This window comes from Lacerta agilis, chromosome 9 (genome assembly GCF_009819535.1).
Source record: "Lacerta agilis isolate rLacAgi1 chromosome 9, rLacAgi1.pri, whole genome shotgun sequence".
In the NCBI taxonomy this organism is placed as follows: domain Eukaryota; kingdom Metazoa; phylum Chordata; class Lepidosauria; order Squamata; family Lacertidae; genus Lacerta; species Lacerta agilis.
Window position 1 is genome coordinate 31,414,388 of NC_046320.1, and position 21,518 is coordinate 31,435,905.

The 21,518-nt window shown below is 47.8% G+C and overlaps 1 protein-coding gene across 3 annotated transcripts in view; it reads right to left on the bottom strand.

Moving 5' to 3' along the window:
* The window catches only part of TLL1 (tolloid like 1), a 132,676-nt gene extending 113,789 nt beyond the window's left edge, over positions 1–18,887 (bottom strand). For 2 of the 3 annotated variants that reach the window (XR_004427312.1, XM_033159737.1), the window contains exon 1: positions 18,645–18,887. Coding sequence is in view for 2 of the 3 variants with exons in the window: in XM_033159737.1 (XP_033015628.1) it covers positions 18,645–18,798 (154 nt within the window). In the remaining variant the exon portion in view is untranslated. The remainder of the gene's footprint in view (positions 1–18,644) is intronic. The other variant, XM_033159738.1, reaches the window with a different exon arrangement.
* Between the last annotated feature and the right edge of the window lie 2,631 nt (positions 18,888–21,518).

The following is a 21,518-nucleotide window of genomic DNA, read 5'->3' on the forward strand; positions in this document are numbered from 1 at the left end:
TTGTGATTTCTCACCTGGAGGCGGAGGCCAGGGCGTGGATCAGGCCTTTAATTGCATCAGAGGATGCTGCTCTGCAGGACCTTACACAGTTTTTTGATGCTATGGATGCGATGTTCACATCCTCGGTCGAGAAAGATGTGGCCAGGCAGGAGCTGCTAGCGCTCAAGCAGGGAGCCATGACCGTGAGAGCTTATTGGTCAAAATTCTCAATGCTCTGCCATACCTTGCATTGGGACTTATCATCCGAACAGAGCCAAGCCTTATTTGAAGCGGGGCTCAATGAGGAAGTGAAGGACGAGTTGGCACGTTGTCCTAAGCCGAAGGACATGAATGAACTGATGCGGAGCGCTCTCTCCGTGGGCGTGAGGCTGGAGGAGAGGGCGCGTTTGAAGGGATCGCACAGGGCGGAGCGTTTCTTAAGCAACCGTATTCCAGGCAGTTCCGGCCATGCGCCCAGAGTACAGCAGCCAGAGCCGATGGAGATTGGGGGGGCGCCTGTGAAGCCTTCCCAGGGGCCTGGAGCGGGGCGCAAGGCTGAAGGCAAGGCGCCTCGGACGGGTCTCAAATGCTATGTCTGCTCCCAAACGGGGCATTTTGCGAGATCATGCCCGCAGAGGAGGGGGTGGCAGGGCATGGCAGGAACCGTTCAGCCTGAGGGGGAGAAGGTGGAACCACAGGGAAACGAGGCAGCCTGGCTGGAGAAAGGAGGGGCCAGCAGCCAGGCGGAACGGAAGTGAAGGTGCCCCGGCCAGAAGCGCCCAAGCCCAGCATTGTGGTTAAGGTGACGCTAGAGCTTCCCAACGGTCACCCCGTGGAGGTGGAAGCCTTAATTGACTCAGGTGCCAGTGCAGATTTTTTCAGCAGAGACTTTGCCTTGGAGCATCAGTTGCATCTGCTTCCATTAGACTTTCCGTTGCAGGTGACGACCATCGATGGAAGGAAGTTGTTGGGAGGGGAAATTGCCCATCAAACCCCTCCAATGCGCATGAAAATAGGGAGGCATGAGGAAGTAATCGCTTTTAATGTCACCACCTTAGCAGGGCCGCCCATTGTACTGGGCATGAGCTGGCTCAACCAGCATGACCCGGTGGTGGCCTGGCACCAGAGGTCACTAACTTTCGGATCAGCACATTGCATGGGGCATTGTCTGGGTGGAAGGAGTGACTACAATGGCAAGGTGTTGGCAGCAGCGGTCCAGATGTGTGGGGGTGGAGTACTGCCTGAAATCTACGCAGAATTCGCGGAGGTGTTCAGTGAGAAGGAGGCCGATCGGCTACCACCCCACAGGCCCTACGACTGCCAGATCAACCTGGTGCCGGGAGCAAGGTTGCCCACGGGGAAGCTCTATGCCATGTCGGATCAGGAGATGGATGAGCTCAAGGAGTTCATTGACAAGAACCTGAGACGAGGGTTCATACGGGAGTCCCGGGCAGTAGGAGGAAGTCCTGTGTTCTTCGTGGACAAGAAAGACACCACCCATAAGAGACTGGTGGTGGATTATAGATTTTTGAATTCCTTGACGCAACCCCTCACATTCCCAATGCCCCGCATCGACGACTGGTTGACGAGAGTGCGCGAGGGCAAGATTTTCACTAAGTTGGACTTACGCGGAGCGTATAATCTGATACGAGTGCGAGAGGGGGACGAGTGGAAGACTACCATGTTTACCCCCCTGGGCAGCTATGAGTATTTAGTTATGCCCTTCGGTTTGCAAGCGGGAAGCCCCTGCTTCCAGGCCTTCATGCATCACGTGCTGGGTCCTCTCCTCTACAGGAACTGTGTTTGCTATTTGGACGACGTCCTGATCTACTCGAGGAACGAGGAGGAGCACGTGCGTCACGTCAGGGCGGTGTTGGAGAAGCTGCGGGAGCATAGGCTGTACGTCAAGCTCGAGAAATGCCAGTTTCACACCAGAGAAGTGGACTTCCTGGGTTATCGTTTAACCGACAAGGGGTTGGCCATGGACGGCGAGAAGGTGAAGGCGGTGCTGGAGTGGAAGAGCCCTAGGAACAAGAAGGATGTGCAGCGGTTCCTTGGGTTCAGCAATTTCTACCGCAAGTTCATTCCCAACTTTGCCAAGGTGGCGGGGCCCATAACGGACTGTTTGAGTGGCAAGAAGAAGTTTGTCTGGTCGGAGGCGGCCCAAAAGGCGTTTGAGCGTTTGAAGAGGGTGTTTGCGTCGGAGGAGCAGCTGGTGCACGTGAACACGCACGCTCCACTCAGGGTGGAGACAGATGCCTCTGACCGCGCAATTGGTGCCGTGCTTTTGCAGCAAGACAAGGCCGGTGATTGGAGACCGTGCGCTTTCTTCTCGAGAAAGTTGAACAAGTCTGAGCGCAATTACACAGTGTGGGACAAGGAGCTGCTTGCCATTTATGCGGCCTTCAAACAGTGGAGGCACTTTCTGGTAGGGGCCACGCACCAGATACAGGTCTGCACAGACCACAAGAACTTGGAGTACTGGCGCACGGCTAGGGTGCTCAACCAGCGGCAGATCAGATGGGCAGAGTTTTTTGCCGGTTTCCATTTTAAGATCCAGTACGTCCGGGGAGAGCAGAATGTCAGGGCGGATGCCCTGTCCAGGAAGCCCGAGTACTTGGCAGACGAAGGAGCCCCGGAACCGAGACATGTCTTCAGTCAGCAGCAGTGGGCCTGCGGGGGGACCTTGGACCTTAGGGGGGAAATTGCCAGATTGACCAAGGACGATGAGTTCGCCCGCAAGCAGCTGCAGGAGCTTAAGGAGGGCAGCCCAGAGGGAGACTTTGCTGAAGGGGAGGGGCTGCTTTTCCGCAAGGGGGCAGTGTACGTTCCAGATGGGGGGTTGCGGGCCAAGGTACTCAAGCAGCTGCACGACACCCCCACAGCAGGTCACTTTGGTCAGCGAAAGACGATGGACCTGGTAACCAGGGACTTTTGGTGGCCAGGGGTGAGGGAGGATGTAAAGGAGTATGTGCAGGGGTGTGAAATGTGTCAACGGGCCAAGGGGGAGAGAGTTGCACCAGCGGGGCTGTTGGAACCACTGCCCACGCCCAGGGGGCCTTGGGAGGTAGTTTCGGTGGATTTCATCACCGACTTGCCAAGGTCCCAGGGGCAGACGGCGGTGTTGGTAGTGGTGGACTTGTTCACCAAAATGTGTCACTTCATAGCTTGCCCGAGGGCAGTGTCAGCAGAAGAAACGGCCAAGCTGTTTCTCAAGCACGTGTTCCGACTGCACGGCCTGCCGTCGAGGATTGTTTCGGACCGTGGACGGCAATTCACCTCTAGGTTTTGGCGCAAGCTCATGGACTTGCTGCAGGTGGAGGTGGCTCTGTCCACGGCCAGGCATCCTCAGACCAATGGCCAGGCGGAGAGGGCCAATGGGGTGTTGCAGCAGTATCTGCGTTGTTACGTGAACCAGAGACAGAACGATTGGGTGGACAAGTTGCCACTAGCAGAGTTTGCGTACAACAACGCAGAGCATGTCACCACAGGGATGAGCCCTTTTATGGCCAACTACGGGCGGCATCCTCGAGCTTTTCCGGGCAGGGACGAGGAGGTCCTGGAGGTACCGGCGGCGCAGGAGCTGGCTGGGGAAATGGTGAGGGTGCATCAGCAGCTAGTTGAAACGCTGGAGAGGGCCAAGGAGACCTACAAGAGGGATGCGGATAGGCACAGGAGGGAAGGGGAAAGCATTCAGGTAGGAGACAAGGTGTGGCTCTCGTCACAGGGATTGCCCATCAGGAGGGGGTGTAAGAAGTTGGTGCACCGAAGGTTGGGGCCGTTTGAGGTAACCCAACAGGTTAATCCAGTCACCTTTCGCTTGAGGCTGCCGGAAAGTATGCGGATTCATCCCGTGTTTCATCGTGCCCTCTTGTCCAAGTATAGGGAAGGGAGCCGGTTTCATAGGGAGGCCAGGGAGGAGGTACCAACACCGGTGTTAGAAAAGGAGGATTCCTACAATGAGGTTACGGAGATCCTGGATTCCAGGTGGAGGGGAAGTGAACTGGAGTATCTGGTGGCATGGGAAGGGGAGCCAGAGTCCGAGAACACATGGGTACCAGCAGGCACCATCTCGGAGGAATATCTAGTGCATGAGTTCCATGCCTTGTTTCCACATAAGCCCAAGCCGGCGAGGGGCTCGTGGGAGGAGGTCTTTGCTCCCACGGATGACAGTGAGGAAGAGTTTTGGGGTTTCCGGTCTGGTGGGGAGCGGGACGACACAGAAAGGGAGTCAGAGTGGGAAGAGGAGGTCCCGGAGGGTAATGAGGTGGAGGTCGGGTTACCCATGGGTTTCCAAGACATCTTCGCCTCCACGGAAGACGAGGAGGAAGATTTTAGGGGTTTTCCGGTATCGCCCCTCAGGGGGGAGGGAGGCGAACTAACAGAGGGAAACGAGGGGGGAGTACAGCAGGTGAAGCCCAGAGCCTCGGGGGAGGAGGGGGGCTTTGAGGGGGGGGTGGATGTCAGGAACCCCCCCCCAGGGCTGCTGGAGAAAGCGAAAGAGCATTATAATTACCGAGATCCTCCTAAATTATATTCCAGCGGGGAGAGTTCTCAAGGCGAAGATTCCTCCTCCTCCTCCTCCCCCCTGCATTCCTCAAGTGGTGAGACGCCAGCAGAAGCAGGAAGGAGGGGTAGAGGCGAGACGATGAAGCAGCCTTATGGCCGGGGGGAAGGCTGGGGGGAGGATCAGATTCCCACGCCCAGAAGCAGGGAAGGGAGGGGTCCACATCGGATCCCACGCTGGTTTTGCTGGGCAAGGAACAGGAAGTAGTTATTCCTGGGATCTGTCTAGTCAGGAATGGACGTGTTTCTTTTGCTCTCACTGTACATTTTTTGAGCACAATAAAGAACTTAGCTTAGAAGTTCCTGTGTCTTGGCTTCACTCATGAACAGCCACTGAACGTCGTTACACTCACATTCCATAAATCATAAGCTGAATACAATAATCACAACTGATTCTACAACTGGGTTGATATCAAGAGGAACTGCTGAATACATTACTCCAAGATGAAGTCTGACTGAGGGTTCTAGAATATTACTATCAGCTTTGTTTTTCCTTCTTAAAAAAACCCCATGGAATTTACATTTTCAGCTCTCTCACTTAAACTACAAGAGGACAAAGCTATGACAATCCATATACCTTTCAGGGGGGAATCAGAACAAATAAGTTGATTCCTATTCCTGTTTATCACTGACCAGAATATTACTGACTTTAAAGAATGACATGTCTGTTGTCTATGCTCTGGTAACCTACTGCAGGTTAGATTACTGCAGCGCATTATACCTGGGCCTGCCTCTGAGGACGGTTTGGAAACTTCAGGTGGTACAGAATTCAGTGGCTAGGTTGCTCACCAAGGCAAGACACTTGAGCATATAATACTAATCCTGGCTCAACTGCACTGGCTGCCAATTTGTTTCCCAGCCAAATTCAAAGGGCTGTTGTTGACTATAAAGCCTTAAACGGCACAGACCCAAAATACCTCAAGGACTGCCTCTCCCCTTACGAACCAACCTGGACCCTGCAATCATCATCTGGGGCCCTTCTTTGTGTGCCTCCTCCATGAGAGGTGCAGTGGGCAACAACATGAGAATGGGCCTTTTCTGTGGTGGCTCCCCACTTGTGGAATGCTCTCTTCAGAGAGGCTCGCCTGCTGCCTTCATTACATACCTTTAGGTGCCAGGCAAAAACATCTCTCTTCTCCCAGGTCTTTGGTCCATTAAACAATCTATGACCTTTTAAACTGTGAGGGGCAGGATTATTGTTTTTGTTTGTTTCTATGATATGTATCTGTGATCCTCGGATGAAGGGCAGTGCAGAAATTTACTTAATAATAATAGGTTATGAGGGTCTTAGTCTAGCTAAGCTATTCTTATTAATACTTACTTCTTTGTATTACTTTCAAGTAACATGTGTCCAAATACTTGCAGGACTATCATAATGGTTTCCACCTGTGATTTTAACAATTAAAAAATATATGGAAAGATAGGTCTCTAATCATGAAAGCACAGCTACAGTAATTTAAATTCTGACTTCTTTGGAACAAAAGTTGACATTCCTACAAGAAACTAAATTGCATTTCCACCAGCAGGAGTGACTCCTGATTCACAAGACCATATATGTAAGTTTCCATTATTATTTCTAGCAATGAACTATGAATGCTGATATTTCCATCAATATTTAGTCACACATACATTTTTATTTTATTTTATTTTATTTAATTTATTTATTTATTTATTTATTTATTTATTTATTTATTTATTTATTTATTTATTTATTTATTTATTTTGGAACAGGAATACAAATGAGCCATACACAAAAAGTTTCAATTGGAGCCTAGTCTCTACCAAATTTTCCCATGCAGTCATGTAAGACAGCAGTCTTCCCTTTGATCACAGGCATGCTTGTCCGGCAAGCTGTGATCACAGAGATGATTACTGGCTGAAAGGATGTCCCTTAACACACTCACATTTTCCTTCTGTACTTGAAAGCATGGCAAAACTCATTGGTGTAAACTGGTGCATTCTACGTCATCACGGCAACTACCGGTATTTGGCTCTCATGCTGAAAACACAGAGTTAAGTTTCAGGTAGCGAATGTCAAAACTCTTTTAGTAAGAATCACTCGGCAATAGAGTGATTTGTTGGAGAGTGGAGGATGCAGGACCTGACAGGTTATGAGACAGAGGCGATGTCAGTTGATTCTGTAAAGCCAAATGAGAAGAGTGCAATTTATCTGCCAAGGTCATTTGAGGACCATATGTAACAGTCTTCCCCAACCTGGCATCCTCCAGATTTGCTAGACTACAACTCCCATCATCCTTGACCATTGGTCATGCTGGATGGGGTGATCAGAGTTGTAATACAAAACACCTGGAGGGCACCGTGTTGGGGAAGGCTGGTAAACAACAGATATGTGATTCAGCAGCCAGTGGAAGCATCACAGGTGCATCCTCAAGCATACGTAAGTGAACTTAAACATGCTTAACTCTCTACCAGCTCCTGGTCTCTAATATAAAGTCTTTTTAAAAAAAAGTTATATAGCTTATTGCTGACTCAGGAAATATTCATCTATAGTGCATTTAGTTACTCATTAACTCCAATACTTATAGGCTACATTTTTCAAACATTAGAAAGGGGGGAAATTACACTTTCAATGCGTGGGATAAAATTACAGAACGTGCCGTTTATTTATATAAATGCAGAAAAGCAAATTTTGCCAGATGGTGAAATTGGGCAATTCACCTTAGATATTCATCACCATCATGTTCTCACACCCACTGAGTTGTTCTAAAACTATCTTTCATGAAACCAAATAAAATGGGCTTGTGTATGCAAAATGCTGAAATAAACACAGATATTATGCAAGAGGTATATCTAAAATTCCACTCATCATTTATCTGAGGGTATAATGCTGGTCATAACAAAAGGTTGGCTGCATGGCATTGTTGTGCAAAATGTGTGGATTTCTGTATTAACTACTTGTAATATATTATTAGCAGAATGTTTGAGTTCTTATAATAGGTCCAAACAGGGAAAACAAGAAAAGAAATCTCCCAAATTAATTATAACTACTGTACATAATAAATTTGCAATCTCCATGAACTGGAAAGTGTGGAGTAGTTCAATAATTATCACACTGGATGGGACAGCTTTGAAAGCCTTTTGGGTGTTTTTTTTCCAAACTTCCTGCTATAAAAGTGAAGGATACAGATTGACAAGCTTCCCTCCATTCAGTTCACAATATACTTCTTTTTCTTAGCTGAATCCCAAATTTGAAAACTGTTACGGTCCTGATGACCACAGGGAAATGGTGGAACACAAGCTTTGAATGCAAAAGCTTCCAGATTCATTCTATGGCACCTCCAGGAAATAAAGCTGGAAAAGACTCTTACAGTACAGTATCTGATTACCCTGGAAAGCCACCACAAGTCATTATAGTCAATACTGAGTCAGATAGACCAATGGCCAATTTCTATGGTCCGGTATTATGTTTCAGACTGGGTTCAGATACCTCCCCTTCAACTTCCTTGAAATTCTCCCAAACCCTGCTAATCCATCACTCCCCAGTTGCAAAGACAGTGCAATAGCAATAGTGGGCAAGAGTGGCAGAGGTAAAGGCCTTCCTCCCTCAGTCCTAGATTGCTCCAGTGGCAGCAACTTCCAGAAGGTTGGCTGCCGTGATGTGCACTGAATTCAGTTTCTGGACTGCTGTCCAGGGCATCCCTCCCTAGGGTGCATTACAGTAGTTAGCACTCCTGAGGCTGCAAAAGCACGGGTATCTGTTACAAGGTCCTGATTATGTGGGAAGTGAAGCAGTCAGCATATCAGATGTACCTAATTAATGACCTTGATCCTCCTATAGTAGCATCAGGTTCAGAAGCAGACCTCAGTGCTATGCCTGCTCTCCCAGCGTTAACATGCACAGCACCAATAGCAGGTAACTCCCAGACTCCTAAAGCTTCTGGCCTCTATCTCTAGGCAAAGATTGTTCACCAGGGCAACTAATATCCTTTCTGTTCTTTATCCAGGCCAGAAACCAGGCTGAAATAGGTCAAGGAATTATGCTTGTCACATCACTGTTTTCAGAATTATATGTGGAGTTCACAGAATGAGGTCAATTGGTCCATTAGATGTCAGAAGCCCACCATGTTTATTCAAATATATGGAAATCCTCTTTCTGACAAGCCAGTAAATATGCCAGCTCATGATAAGTGTGGGCTTTGCTGTAGAAAAAGTTTCCATTCAAGAGTTTTGCAACTGCTATCTAACATTTATGCAACTGTTGTAACACAAAGTATAAATAAGAGCTTATTTACATAGCTAACTGCTTCAGAGAGCAATTCAAAGCTGCCCTGCAAAATAAACCAAGAGTACTAAAGTAGCTTGCAGATATAATTTCAGAGACTCTGTCTATAATATTTGAGAATTTTTAGAGAACAAGTGAGATCCCTGTGGACTGGAGGTGGGCAAATGGTGTCCCCATCTTCAAAAATGGGACAGGGGCGGAGGGGGGAGAAAACCCAGGTAGCTGCCAATTGCTTAACTTGACTTCAGTACCAGGAAAGGTGCTAGAACAGATAATTAAACAATCAGTCTGTGAGCACATAAAAAGGGATGTTATAATTGCTAAGACCCAGCATGGGTTTTTCAAATATAATTCATGCCAGATGAATCTCATTTTCTTTTTTGGATAGAGTTACAAGTTTGGTGGATCAGGGGAATGCTGTGGATGTAGGGTATCTTGATTTCAGTATAGCTTTTGACGTAGTCCCCCATGATATTATTGTGGAGAAGCTGGTAAAATGTGGGCTGGATGAGGTAACTGTTAGGTGGATTTGTAGCTGGTTGACTGACCAAACCCAAATAGTGCTCACCAATGGTTCCTCATCATCCTGGGGAAAAAGTAACAAGTGATTCTTGTCCTGGGCCCATTGTTGCTTGAAGTCTTTTAAAAATGACTTGCATGAAGGAAATGAGGGGATGCTCATCAAATTTGCATATGGTACCAAACTGAGAGGATAGCCAATGCTACAGAAGACAGGAACCGGGATTGAAGAAGAACTTAATGGATTGGAGAACTGGACCCAAGCTAACAAAATGAATTTCAATACCAACAAATGTAACGTTCTGCACTTAGGCAGGAAGAACCAGCTGCACAATTATAAAATGGGGACACCTGGATTGCCAGTGGTACGGGTGAAAAGGATGTCTTGTTACATGAAATGAGATTCTGACTAAACTTCTGAAGCATTTTCTGATGGTAACAGCTGTTTGACAGTGGAACGAATTCCCCCAGAAGGTGGTGGATTCTCCTTCCTTGGAGGTTTTTAAGCAGAGTTGGGATTCCTGTATTGCAGGGAGCTGGACCCTCTACAATTTTATGATTCTATGAAATCCCACGTCAAATATCATGTGTGTTCTTGCCAATAAAAAACAGCCTAAGATCAATCGCCTATTCATTTATTGGTCCTCTTCTCAGGCAAATATCACCTTAGCAATGCTAAGTATGCAGAGCAGGTGGCTAATTACCAAGAGTGCCTCCCCTCAGGCATCATCTTTCACATACTTCGATAAAACAAGAGCCCAGGAGCTATTTTAGACCAAAATTGATCTCTTCCTCTTTGAATCATTACAATCTCTACTTTTAAATATTGAAGGGAAAAACCACAGACTAACATTCTGATGTCCGTAGAAGCTAGCGCTGCCCAGCAGACAGAGTGTTGATTCTGAGCCTTTGGGGTTGAATATCCCAACTCACTGCTTGGCCTTTGTCAAGCGGACCTTCTCAGACTGCCATCTGTCTAGCAGCAGAAACAGAGGCTTTCTTCTTCAGAATTGATTTTGTGAGGCTATAAATGAGACAATGAAGGCATGCAATAATCTGTCAGATACTGAAAACTATACCAATTGCTTTTCTTAAACCACAAAATCTTTGGGGGAAAGAAAAGGCTAAGGAGTAAACCCTACACAAAGCCAGAGTGGAGACCCTAAGATGGTTGGATGGTGGCTTGCATGCCTCATTCTGGAAACTCCTGCATCCAAGCTGGTGCCAAAAGTATTGTTCTGCAGGCCGGGGGGGGGGGGGGGGTTGTTGTCTGGGCAGCCCAGGACCTCCATATACACTGCCAAGGCTTGCACCCCGGAGAGGTCACTTTGGTGCTGCCAATGCAGCAAAAACAACGTGGGAGCCAGCAGTTAGGAGTTACTGGTCTCTGCAGTGACAGCAGGCACTGTCATTCTTCCATGGTCTGTCTGCATCCCCAGAGGCGCACCCCATTGTTTCTCGAGACAGACGGGTGCCAACAGCATATTCACTTACCACAATGACTCTAAAGTTACATTTTCATATTTTACAAAGTGTTCAGGATTAAAACAAAAACAAAATTGTTGCATATACCCTGCAGATTAGGGGTGGGAATCTGAAGCCCGGTGGCCAAATGTGGCCTCCATGCCTCTCCCTCTGGCCACTGGGATTCTTCCAAGCCACACCCCTCACCAGCTCTGCTTCACACGATCCTCCTCAAGTGTTTTTGGCTCAATGGAATGTGTCCTTGAACTCTTATAGCGCCTCTGACTTGACTGGCTCGAGGAGGATAGAGAGTGGGGATGCGAGAGAAACTGGCTTACTGTACAAAAGTAAAAATGACATAGATTGCTCTGCCCTCTTTTGCCTCTGGCATTGCTCACTATTTGTACGTGGCCCCTGTACGTTACACGGAAGAAAATGTTGCCCTAGGGGTGAAAAAGGAGCCCTGCTCCTGACCTAGAAGCTGCACATTGCCCACTTGTAATAAATGGATGGAGTTATTACCTACCATGAACAGGCATAGGCAAACTCCGGCACTCCAGATGTTTGGGACTACAACTCCCATCATCCCTGACCACTGGTCTTGTTAGATAGGGATGATGGGAATTGTATTCCCAAACATCTGAAGGGCCAGATTTTGCTTATGCCTGCTAAAGACTGACTTCATCAAGGTCCAGGGTTCACAGCATATTTTTCAGCTGTGCTGCAAAAGGCATCTTTCCAACTAACAAACCACAATGCTGGTGAATCAAAACACTGGTTGAAGCAAACCAGTTTTGCCCCTCTGCGCTTGGTACCGCTGCCCCAAAGTCCTGCCCGCTATTCCCTCTGTCTCTCTAGCAAAGCCATCTTCATTTCACCTTACCCAGGTTCTCACCCCCCCCCCCGCCCGTCTTGTTTCTGAGAAACGTTGCAGAGTTGGGAGAACCCTTATGCCTCGAGACAGGACGAGCAAACTAGCTCTCCACACTCCTCATATTCTGCAACATGGGAGGAAGCATATGTACAGGAGACAAGCACAGGGTGCCACAAATGCTGCTGGTGAAGCAGTGGAAGAGGTTAGCCCGACAGAAAGGCTGTGGCAGATCTGAAGAGGTGAGCCTTAAGAAACCGGACGCCACAAGCAAAGACGAAGATGACAAGGACAAGCGAATGGGGTTGCTTTCCACAGCCAGCAAGGAAATTTGCTCAGAGCAACAGTTGAAGAACTACTGAACAGATGGGAGGTTGAGACAAAATGAAGTGTAAATGTAGACAGTGTGACTAACTTTCCTCACAAAGGATGGGGGGGTATAACCATAAAAGAAAGCTAAAAATAAGAGCATGATAGTTGCTATAGTTGCAACACAGATAGGACAGGAAGAGCCATCTATGTCTAGTTGGGTTTGCTATGTCCTTGGTCACTTCCTTGCCCAGAAAGCTAAAGCTGTGTAACTCTTGCATTTCACAAGTACACCTAGTTTGAAGACATCTGCTTGGTTCTCTGGGGCCTCTATAATGCTGTAGAAAGGCCAGTTTCTTTTGTCATACACACCCGCCTCAAGTCATCTGAGTCCCAGTCAGCCCCACTACCCGAAAGCCAGAAAACATGAAATTCTGCTTCATCTCAAATTAGCTCCACAGCTCAAAGAAAGCTAAACTTTGCCACTCGCATACTTCAACATTCTGATTTCTAGAAAAATCTAAAAACGGGACATGTTGTTCCTCTCCCTCAAAACTCTGGCAGGGCTTTTTTTTCAGCCGGAACTCACCGGAACTCAGTTCTGGCAGCTCTCAGGTGGGCTCCATTGCCATTATAAGAGAACAAGAGAGGCATTCATGGTGAGTTCTGGCACCTCTTTTTCCAGGAAAAAATAGCACCGAACTCTTGAGCACAGTGATCAGCCTTCCTGAACCTAGCGAGCCAGGACATAAGGTAAGGCCAAAAGCTATAGGAATTTGAAACCACTCTCTGTATGGCAGGGAGGCCATTTGTTGTGGCAGCCAGAAATGTAAGCCTGGAAATGGGTTAATACATCTTTGCACATACGTATCCTCAAAGTGAAGGGGATAGGCAGCTCCAGTGGAAGCCAAGATCATATCAATGGTTGCAGAGTGCACAATTCACAACTCTCCCAGGCTGAGTGTTTTTCTTTCTGTGTCTCCACCAAAGGCATCTGTAAACAACTCAGCTCGAAGCAAGGGCATTGCTTAAAGTTCTCAATATCATAAATAATATATATTTGTTTATATAAACTGTTTATTCTGCATGAAATATTAAATCAAATGCATTCGTTCTCAGCATCTTATATATATATATATATATATATATATAACATATGACATCACCAATATGTTTTCCTTCTTTTCCTTTCCTGTTTACTCCAGAATATCCATGCCACTAACATTTTAGAACATGTGCCTTGGGACTGAGCAGAACTTTAAACATTTCATTGTGCTAACTATTTCAAAATCTTACAGAAATATGACACAAATTAAGTTTTCCCATTTGACACCGACAATGCAATCCCGCACAAATTGATTCAGAAGTGCTGCAGTGCTCCATGGGACTTATTACCAGGTACGTGAGCATAGCCAGGTAACTGCCAGAGCCTTAGCCTGCAAACCTGGCTGCAAAACATGGAAGTAAGCCCTATCAACATCAATAGGACTTACGTCTGAGTAAACCCAGTCAGGGGCAGGCTCCGAAAGTTCAATAGCTAAAATACCTAGCTGGGAGTGAGCCACACTGAATTCAGCAGGGTTTACTTCTAAGTAAACATAGATAAAACCGGAGAGCTCAGAAGCTTGAAATAACTGTGCTCAAAATGTCTCTAATTTTTGTGTGTGAGCTGAGCAGATGCAAATTCATTTGACTTCTGCTGTTGTACATTCCTCATCTACAAGCAAAGAATGTTTAACAATTTATACCAAGGTGATACATATTTCTACGATTAGAAAAGGAATCATGCGATAGAGAGCATATCTGGCACTGTCAACACATACTCCTCAGTAATTATGACTAAAAGCAACCAAGTAACACAGCCATTACTCAAATCGCTTACTCTGGAGTGCACCCATCACTCCTCAAACCTCAAACCACTTGATCCCATTCTTTGTGAAAAGAATAAATAATTGAGGATTGTGGCCAAAAGGAACACTAACTTTGGCTGAACTAAGTCTCATGGAACAAAGTAAGTAATGCAAAAGAAGTGACCACAAAGTTCGAGCACTTGTTTTACTCTCCAGCTGCAGCACATGGACCAATGTTGTTTATTTCAAAATTAATTTGGCATACACATACACACACTACAAAGATATGTCATTTTGAGCTCAAAAGCCATGACTCAAAAACCATAATCCCCAATGCCAGGAAAGTCACTGAGTGGGATCCAATGGATCCAATATGAACTCACTCAAGCCACTTATATAGCCTTTAAATCTAACATGCATGCCACGCGATCAAGCTGATGTTTCACGGAAATCTGGAAAAGCAGGTCTTCCATTTATAGAGAACTTTGACATATTAGCCCATCTGTAATGAAAACTGAATTTGAAGTTATCCTAAGGCACATTCAGTTTCATCATAACTGTTGACCAGATAACACTTCACAAACCCAAGCACCAGAATTAATAATATAAAGCACTATTCACGGGGTGGAAGCAAACTTTCCTAAGATTTACTACCTACCCCTGTAGCATACAGCACACAATTACTACTACTAAAAGCTTTCTGAAAGAACCACAGACTGATATTGCCCTATGCAGAAGTCTCTCTCGCACACTGGATCTGCCCAATCAGCACCAACTAGCTCGGCCTCCTGGCATCCCCATGTACACTGTACACATGTACAGACAGAAAGTCTGAAAAGAGGATCCTTCATGCATGCAAGCTATGCATGCAAAATTGGCCTCCCTACCGTTGTTCATTAAGCAGAAGCCAAGGGCAGGGCTGGTGGCCTTACATATTCATCCAACATGTGAGACAAGCCTCTCTTAGATGCAATTCAGTTTAGAGTTCCTTGCCTCAAGGCGAGACTTGGATAGATCCAGGGTTTTCACCTTAAGCATGGAAGCAATTCACGTGGGAGGCATAAGGCTCTTCCACGCACTCCAGCCAAGCATTTGAATATTTGGTTTCTGGCCCAAATGAGAAATATTCAAAAGCTTGGTTGGAGGAATGAGCATCGCCACCGCCCATACGTTGGAATCTGACCCACTTTGCTTGTCCAAAGGTGGTAAAATCATCTGCCCTGATCTTTCCTCTTTCTTATTCCAATCAGTGACACTTAAGTTGCTATGTCAATGATGATTTATTGACCAGCCTTGGTAGAAACTTTTATAGCATATTTTTTCCCCTTTTGCAGGTTTTTTTTTTAATCCTTTTAAAATCAGTTTTGGTTATTTAAAAAATAAAACTACTTTCCTATAGTCCAGTGGCATAGTTCTGATCCTACCCACTGCTGCTGATTTGCCTGGATCAAAAACTAACTGTCAGTCAAGGTGACTTTAGGAAACTCAAAAAAAACTAGTTCCATGATTTGAAAGGCAAAATTTGCCGTGTTTCCTAATCCAGAGTGCCCTTAATCTCTTTAGATCTGCCATTCAGTGACTGTTCAGTGAACTGTCCGATTCAGGCTGCAAACCTATGCACACTTTCTCTGGGGAAAGCACAACTGAATTCAGCAGGACTTACTTAAGAGTAAATCTCCATAGGCTTCTGCTATGAAAATATATTTTTTGGGGATCAACTCTGATGTAACACTTTTCATACAGTGATACAGTGGTACCTTAGTTTACAAACAGTCTAGTTTGCATACGTTTTGGATTACAAACACGTCAAAACTGGAAGTGCATGTCCTGGTTTGCAAACTTTTTTGGGATTACAACCCTTTGGGGGGGGGGATTACGAACAAAAAATATTTGGAGGCCCCATTGGTGAAAGCGCACCTTGGGTTACAACCATCTGGGTGGTGGCTTTGATTCGCCTTTTCCATTTACACAGCTTGGAGTTTCCAACTTGAGACCCTTTAAGAAACATTCCATCCAGTTCGACACCGACAACAGTTTTTGAACTTTCTCCTTTCTCCTATGTGCTACCCTCATTATTGTGGCGGCACGGGGTCATCATTCTGTATTTGGACTCACGCCACTTGTTATATTATTCATCAATCCAATTTGTTCTGATATAGCTGTATTTTTATCCTTTGTTTTCAGTATTTGCACTTGGCACTTTAGCATGTTTGTGAATCTAATGGTTAACAGCTCATTTCCATTCTAGTAAATTTGGTTTTATAGTTATATCCAGTTTGTGGTGGTGTTGTTTGGTTTGGTTTACAAACGGACCTCTGGAAAGGATTACGGTTGTAAACCAAGGTACCACTGTATGTGGAATGTGTGTGTGTTTGGGGGGGGGGAGGATCCAGTGAATACATAGCAATGATATGTGAACAGGAGACTTGAGTCTTTCTGGTTACTACTCCTGAGTATTTCCCACAAGATCCACCTGCATTTTGTCTTCCACTATAATGTCTTCCACACATATGCCTCTTAAGTGTTTTCCTCTGTGGAGGAATTATGCTATAACTGAATTGGCACCTTGGCCTTGATCCCAAACTCCACTGCACTGGAAAGCGCCTATCTGTTTTGCAGCTGGAGGTGATAACGTCTAGAGAAGTAAGATATTCCCATGGGAAAGTCACTTCCCATGCAGAATGGACATAGTTTGCAGGGATTCTTCCTTAACGCAAAAGAAGGGCTTACCTAGAGCAGGGATAGGGAACTTGTACCCTGAAGATATCCCATCAGCCACAGCCAGCATGCCCAGTGACCAGGGTTGATGGGAGCAGCATCTGGAAAGCCATATGTTCCCCATCCCTGACCTCAAGGGTCCTTTCCCCCCATCTCTGATCCATCTCCAGTACACTAAATGGGAAGCTGAAGACCGAATCTGCTGCTGCTGCAGCTGCTGCTGCTGCTGCTACTACTGTTGCTACTGCTTCCTGTGAAGAGCACACAAAGACTGCAGCTACTGAACTGCATTTCTCTCTCTCTCTCCATGCATTTTCCCTGGAGCCATATCACCTGCTGGTTCCAGAGGGTGATTACGGGCCAGCCGATAACACCCACCCACCCCTCTCATTCCCATTAAGAAAATCACTGACTCAGCAAAGCCTGCGAGAGAATGGTTTTTCTACCCTGAGAAGAAGTGTCTGCCATAGGTGATCCAAAGATCGCCTTGTGCTGTAAATAGAGGAATGAGAGCTCTGGACAGAGACATGTTTACAATCTATCTTTGTTCACACTAGGATTACATTTTGTCTATATAGTATGAATGCAAAAACCACATGGGAAAGATTATGAACAATCAACTTCATTTCCGGTGTTCTAAAACCAAGAAGTTAACAAATGTTCACACAGAGAGAACGTGGGACACTTGTTAGGTTTAGCGGTGCATGTGGAGAAGTATCTAAAGCTCTGCCTGGAAGTTACAGACTTCAGTAGGAGTTTGTTTTGAGTAAAGATGCATAGACAGCTGCATATTGCAGAGCTCTTGGATTATGTACTGTAGTGGAAACGATTTAATTCTCAGATCAACTGAGTTGATTCTATCCCTCGCCAAGCAAGTATTGATTCAAAATGAGTAACAGCCTCTATATGAGGGATGGAGAACCTGTGTGGCCCTCCAGCTTCTGTCATTCCTGTCCATTCCTGGCCATTCTGCAGTTGGTGGCAGGAGGAGCCCAGCAATGCCCATCATGTATAGTTGGAAGGGACCCCATGTGTCATCTAGTCCAGCTCCCCCCCACCCCCACTGTATGACAATCTGAGTCAGGGTTCACTGAGTCTGGCTCCTCAGGACCCATTTCAATGCAAGTTCTCAATCTTGGCACATGAGATGTACTAACAGAGGGTTGGATCCAGACTTAGCTATGCTTAGACCCACTGAAATCAAGGTGACTTGAGTTGGCAAACCCATTGAAATCAATGAGACTTGTGTTAATAATAATAATGACTAGCTTAAATCCCTTTGATTTCAGAGGGTCTGCTCTGAGCATGGTTCAGGCAGGATCCAATCCAAATAAAAATGTGTTCACAGATTACCTTACCCTGCCCATTAAACTGCTGCTGCAAAGCTATGAGATGAAGTGGGGCCAGAGGGTGGAAGAGTGATTTCCAGACAACCTTGACCTTCTCATTTCAGAATTAAACATCTTGAAAGAGCCATAGGACTGCTCTGCTCCCTGCCAGTCCCCCTCCCCCATCCTCTCTCTCCTCTGTAGCCCCAAGCAGAAGAAACCTGTTTTGACTAGCGCCTCAATGTGGAGAGAAGGGGATTTGGGGAAAGACACACACACAGAGAGAGAGAGGATGAAATCGTCCCGGAGAAAGTTGAGATTCCTGCCGTCATCAAAGGGGCACGGGAAACAAACTCCAGATTTCTCTCTGTTGTGGTTGCTGTGCCTGGAAAGCAGATTTGTCTTCCAGGCACAGCTGCAAAGGAAAAGTGTATGCACTCTTGGGGACACAGGCTTGCAAGCCTGAGAAAAGCAGGTTCTTCGAAATCTGCCCCCAGCGGCATTATTGCAAAGAAAAAGGAAGACTAGCGCGAACCCCACTGCGCCTGCCCCGGGTTCTCACGCTTCCTCTTGGCCATGCCTGTTTGGAGTGTCCCACGCCGATCCGCAGGAGGAGGAGGGGGAAGCAGGTGAGCTGCCCCCGCTCCTCTCCTCTCTCCCCCTCCACGCACACACGCGCACACACAGACATACAACTCCCCAGGCAAGGGAAGCCAGGCAGCCCCTACTTTGGGAAAGAGCGCACGGAAAACCACCAGGGTCTGGGCGGCGAGCCCAACTAGGTCCACTTAACTCACCGGCTTTGCAGGGATCCTTATAATCGATCGCTTCCGCCTGGTCCCCTCCGTCGAGCTCGTAAGCGTAGTCGTCGTAGTCGATCCCGGAGCCGCGGGCGAGCTTGCCGCACAGGGTCACGCCGGCCAGCCACAGAGCCACCCTCCAAGCCAGCATGGTCACGCTCCTCCCCAGCCCAGACGGGGAGAGAGAGAGCGAAGGCGCCGCCGAGTGTCAGGAAGAGAGGGGGGGCGCGTGTGTATATTTGTGTGTGTGTGTGTGTGTGTGTGTGTGTGTTGGGCTCGCTTGGCGAAGGAGGCTCTCCGCCGTCCGCGTTCCTCTCTGGGGGTGTCCGATCCGGACCTGGCGCTTCCCCACTCGCGAAGGAAAACGCGCGCGGGGAAAGACTTCTCTGTTCGGCCGAGCCCGGCGGAGAGACGCTCGCGCGCTCGTTCGCCCGCTTCTCTCACCACGTCTGACTGCCCACCTCGCCTCTGTCAAAGGCCAAGCAAACTTTCCCGGGTTCTCCTTCTCCTCCTCCTCCTCCTCCTCGCTGCTGCCGCCGCCTCCGCCGCTGTTCTTGCAAATTCTCCCGCCACAGCAGCCGCCGCGGCAGCAGCAGCAGCGGCACGGGGCTGCGCGCGGGGGCTCTCGTCGCCTGGGCTGTCCAGCGGCGGAGGCAAGCGCGGGGGATCCTCCGGTCCGCCGATCGCCTCGCGCCGCTCCGGATCCCGTCGCTGCTCCCTGCTCGCCTGCTACTGGGCGGCGGAGTCGGGCTGCACATCGGCGAGCTGCCGAGAGGAGAGAGAGGGAAGAAGAAGAAGAAGAGAGAAGCGGGGGGGGGGGGGGTCACAAGTCTGTTCCCACCACCGTAGCCCTGCAGTGATGGCAAAGCGCTTGCACTGGAGGGAGCCAGGAAAAGTGCCAAGGCTTCTACCCCCCCCCCTTTTTTTTTTTTTGTTCTCTGGGCTTCCCTCCACCCCCACCCCTACCCCTACCCCACTCCTCCTCTTCCCTCCACTCCTTTTAATTCTCGTCCTGGCCGCCAGCATCCTGCTTACTTATTCATACAATCCGGGTTAGGATCCGGGCTGCTGCTGCTGCTGCTGCTCGGCTCCCTCGACGGCCTTAGGGAAACACCACGCGCGCCTGCCCGGGGCGCCTCCCTCGCCATAGGGCTGCTGTCTGCCCGGAGAAGCGAGGCATAGCAGGGCTTGGCGGGGCGGGCGGAGGGCGGCGGCGATCAGAGCGAGGCCATGCTCCGTCCACGGGTCGCCGGCATCCGGGCACGGGCAGAAGGGAAGCGCGCGCGGCGGCGGCGGCGACAAGAACGGCGATGAAGGAGAAGTGCAGCGCCTTCCGCGCTCGCTCGTGGAGGAGAGTTGCTGCTGCCGCTCACTTTCCGCTGCCAGCGTGCAAAGGCGAGAGGGAAGGAAGGAAAGTTTCTCTCTCTTTTCCCAGCACAGTTTTTTTTAAATAAAAGGGTATAAGCGGACCATTGATCAGCAAAGTTCAGCCAACGAAAGCCGTTTCAGCTGTACATTAAAAAAAAAAGTATGCACACACGTGAAGGCAAACGCAAAATTAACATAAATAAATAAATAAGGAAAAGCAGGTTGTGCACCAACAGCACAGTGGAAATTTATTTATTTATTTATCTATCTTTGCAGACAGCTCGGCTCTGGCTTTCCAGCGGCGGATGCGAAAGGTTAAGAGAGGGTTTTTTGTTTCTTCCAGCAGCAAAGTTTCCGTCGCAGCTATGGCTCCTTCCCTTGGAAACGGGGCGTTCAGTTGGAAAACGGAGTCAGTGCGAGAGAGAGAGAGCTGGATTTTAGTTCTTTCCCCCGAGGCAAGTCTCACATCAAGCCTAGGAGAAGAAAAGGCATAGCTCTCCTAAATGGTTTAAATATGTATATATATATATTTATATATATCAAATCAAACATCAACCCTCACCAACACATCCAGATAGGAATGACACCGTTGAGTCTGGGTTGGAGGGGGTGGATCGCCAAAGAGACACATTGGAGTTGTGCAAATCTGTCAAAAGGTGAGAGTTTTACTGTAGAAAGGAGGCAGAAAACAGCAACAACACTTCTCCGCCTCTTTTTTTTACAAGTCTCCTCGGAAGGCGGAGAGGAGGGAAGAGGCGCAAGTTAACTGGCAGGTTTCGCTGATGCTGACATCGTGGTGTCACATTTAACAGGCATTTGAAAGGGCCGCTGCGAAGCTGCTCTTGGCTTTGTTATACAACAGAGCTCTCCAAAGGCTCCTCTCTATCTTAATAGCTTCTCGGAATTATTCCCCTTCTGGGCGAAAGATGGAAAGGAAAACGGCCTCATCTCCCTACAAGTGGACATGCTAACAGGGTGCTTCCGGCCAGCCAAAACACACCAACAACAAACAGAGCGACAAGACGGTAGCATGCTATGCAGACTGACCCTGGCTTCCCTTCCCAGGAGGGGCAGCAAAGAAACAGACAGCTCCAAAGGCCTCTCGGATCAGGACTTGGGATGCTGCCTTCCGGGAATCTCCAGGCACAGAGTTTCCTTCCAGAGGTTAAAGTATGTGCGAGCTTCATCATCACATCTACAATGAAACTGCTTCATCATCACATCTACAGTCAGAATTGCTGCTGACTACAGGGCCCTGGAAGGATGGTGGGATGTTTGGAAAAGAAGATACCCAGGCACAATAGGAGCCTGGTAGATGTGATGATTAAAACAAAAACCGGGAAAGGCTGAGAGAGGGGGAAAGAGGGCTTTGTCCGGAGCATTGATTAAACTTCCCGGTAGGCATGAACAGCGTTGGTTCATAAATGGGAGGCTGGAACATGCAGGCCTGCCACTCATATGCTGCCCTTATTGGAAAATCCTTCCATTGCCCTCCTTAGCTGA